The following is a 2,165-nucleotide window of genomic DNA, read 5'->3' as shown; positions in this document are numbered from 1 at the left end:
GGGGGGTTGGGGGGGAGGAGGGGTATTTCGATTATTTGCTTGTCAAAACTAACTCAGTCAGGGTGATAAGCAAGATTCCAGCAGACAGCGTTCTAGTTTAGTTTTAGTGAGAGTTTTGCGGCACTTGCTACACAACAAGATCATATAAGTGCAGAAGATTACAGGTGTTACAAGAGAGAAACAAACACAAAAAGGAGGAGGAGAGAGAAGGGAGATAGTTTTTTTTTAAAGGAAAAAGTAGTAAACTACACCTGAGCACCCGCCAACCACCCACCAACAGACAGACGGAGGTACATGACTTAGACAAAAATAATAAACATAACCCCATCCCACTCCCGCCCCTCACAAAAGACTCGAACTCATGTCTTCTATGTGATACGAAAAGGGTTTATGATTAACCCTCGGACACTGGAAAATTATCTCTCTCTCTCTCTCTCTCTCTCTCTCTCTCTCTCTCTCTCTCTCTCTCTCTCTCTCTCTCTCTCTCTCTCTTTCTCTTTTTCTCTCTCTCTGTCTCTCCCCCTTCTCTCTCGCTCTGTTTGTTTGTTTGTTTGTGTGTGTGTGTGTGTGTGTGTGTGTGTGTGTGTGTGTGTGTGTGTGTGTGTGTGTGTACAATTCTTCCATATCCTTGCTGTCATTCATCATTCACGTATGTCAAAATACGAGGTTTTCGGGAGAAGCCAAATTAAAACTTATTTAATTTCATGCAGTACAATGTGTTAATGCAAAATGTTTAGACTTCGTCTAAATACGATATTAGTTTAACAAAAGGAATGGCATTTGGGCCAATCAAAGGGCCAAAATAAAACTGAATAACATACATGAACTTTATTTTCGTGCTGTTCATAAATTTGACTCACAACACTGTTGACTATATTTTCAGTTTTGGTAAGAGTTTTACGGCGCTTGCAACCACAATAAGATCATGATATGTTTTGGTTCATAAGACGCATGCTGCGTATCCCATGGATAGCTAGAAAAACAAATGAAGAAGTCTTGGTTGAAGCAAATTGCAGAAGACAGCTTAATGACGAATATACGAAAGCGACAGGCAAATTTCTTCCGACACACAATGCGGAAAGAAGCATTAGAGAATGTTGTAACAGGCAAATTTGATGGAAAGAAAAGCAGAGGAGACAGAGGGAAAAGATACTGGACAAGATGACAGCATGGCTGGGAGCAGCAAGAACAACAGACAGAGTGAAGTGGAGGTCCATGATCGCCCACGCCAGTCGGCAAGGCACCGGATAATGATGATGATGATGATTGTCAAAGCTTAGTTCCAAGAGAAAGGTCCCTGAACCAGTCAAGCAGCAAATACGCCACCATCTGGTAAAGATACCAAACCATTTCCAAGAATTGGTCGGGGTGACGATGGCATCGAAGGTTTATTCCGCACTGAAGACGGTTTTATCAGCACCAAAACTGTTTCCACTTTCCTGTCTCTCATATTAAGTAGCATATTAATATTATTTATCGTTCTGAAATCAAATTAGAATAATCTCATAGCTGCTTCGTGTGCGCAAATCGATCTCCTCCCAGAAAAAAGAACAGTCCGGTGACCTCCTTTTCACCCTCAGTATCCTGGACAGAATATTTGTGGTGTCTTCACGATTTTGTTTATCGAATTTCGTCGTTTTTCTATATTTCCGTTTCAGTAAGAATTGTACGGCACTTGTGACCCCCCCCCCCCCCCCCCCCCAAAAAAAAAAAAAGAAAAAAAAAAAGAAGCAATTTAAGTGTCGTAGATTAAAGATATTACAAGAGAGCAACATTCAAAGAACTGAAAGAGTGATAAAAGGATATATGTTTGATAGAAAAAAAAAGAAAATCTCACCAAAGCACCTGCCATCCACGCACATGTCTTTGCACTCCGATCAAGACAGTTTAGCCTAGACCATTTAGGAGACAGATTGCGAGCATGTCTGTCAAACGTGATCCAGACTAAGATGGATACACCTTCAAAGAAGAAAGACCCGAAATACTTATCAACAAAATCTCCACACAAGGGAATCTGACTCGGGGTCATCTTTGTGAAACGAAGAAGCTCATAACTTCTACACCACACTGGTCTGAACATCTGTGACAACATGATTTTCCGTTAGAGGAATTCTGTAACGAGCGACCACTATTAAACAGACAGGGGGATAGCGCTAGGGGTAGGG

The 2,165-nt window shown here is 41.4% G+C and overlaps 1 protein-coding gene across 1 annotated transcript in view; it reads right to left on the bottom strand.

The window, feature by feature from the left end:
- Positions 1-1,958, bottom strand: part of LOC101847138 — a gene marked incomplete in the record, with an annotated part of 39,164 nt that extends 37,206 nt beyond the window's left edge. Inside the window, 1 exon segment of the mRNA XM_013086968.2 lies at positions 1,861-1,958. Within this exon segment, the coding sequence (XP_012942422.2) occupies positions 1,861-1,862 (2 nt within the window).
- Between the last annotated feature and the right edge of the window lie 207 nt (positions 1,959-2,165).

Source organism: Aplysia californica, unplaced genomic scaffold (assembly GCF_000002075.1).
Source record: "Aplysia californica isolate F4 #8 unplaced genomic scaffold, AplCal3.0 scaffold00527, whole genome shotgun sequence".
Taxonomy (NCBI): Eukaryota; Metazoa; Mollusca; class Gastropoda; order Aplysiida; family Aplysiidae; genus Aplysia; species Aplysia californica.
The sequence above is the reverse complement of the archived record's forward strand: the minus strand, read 5'-3'. Positions and strand labels throughout refer to the sequence as shown.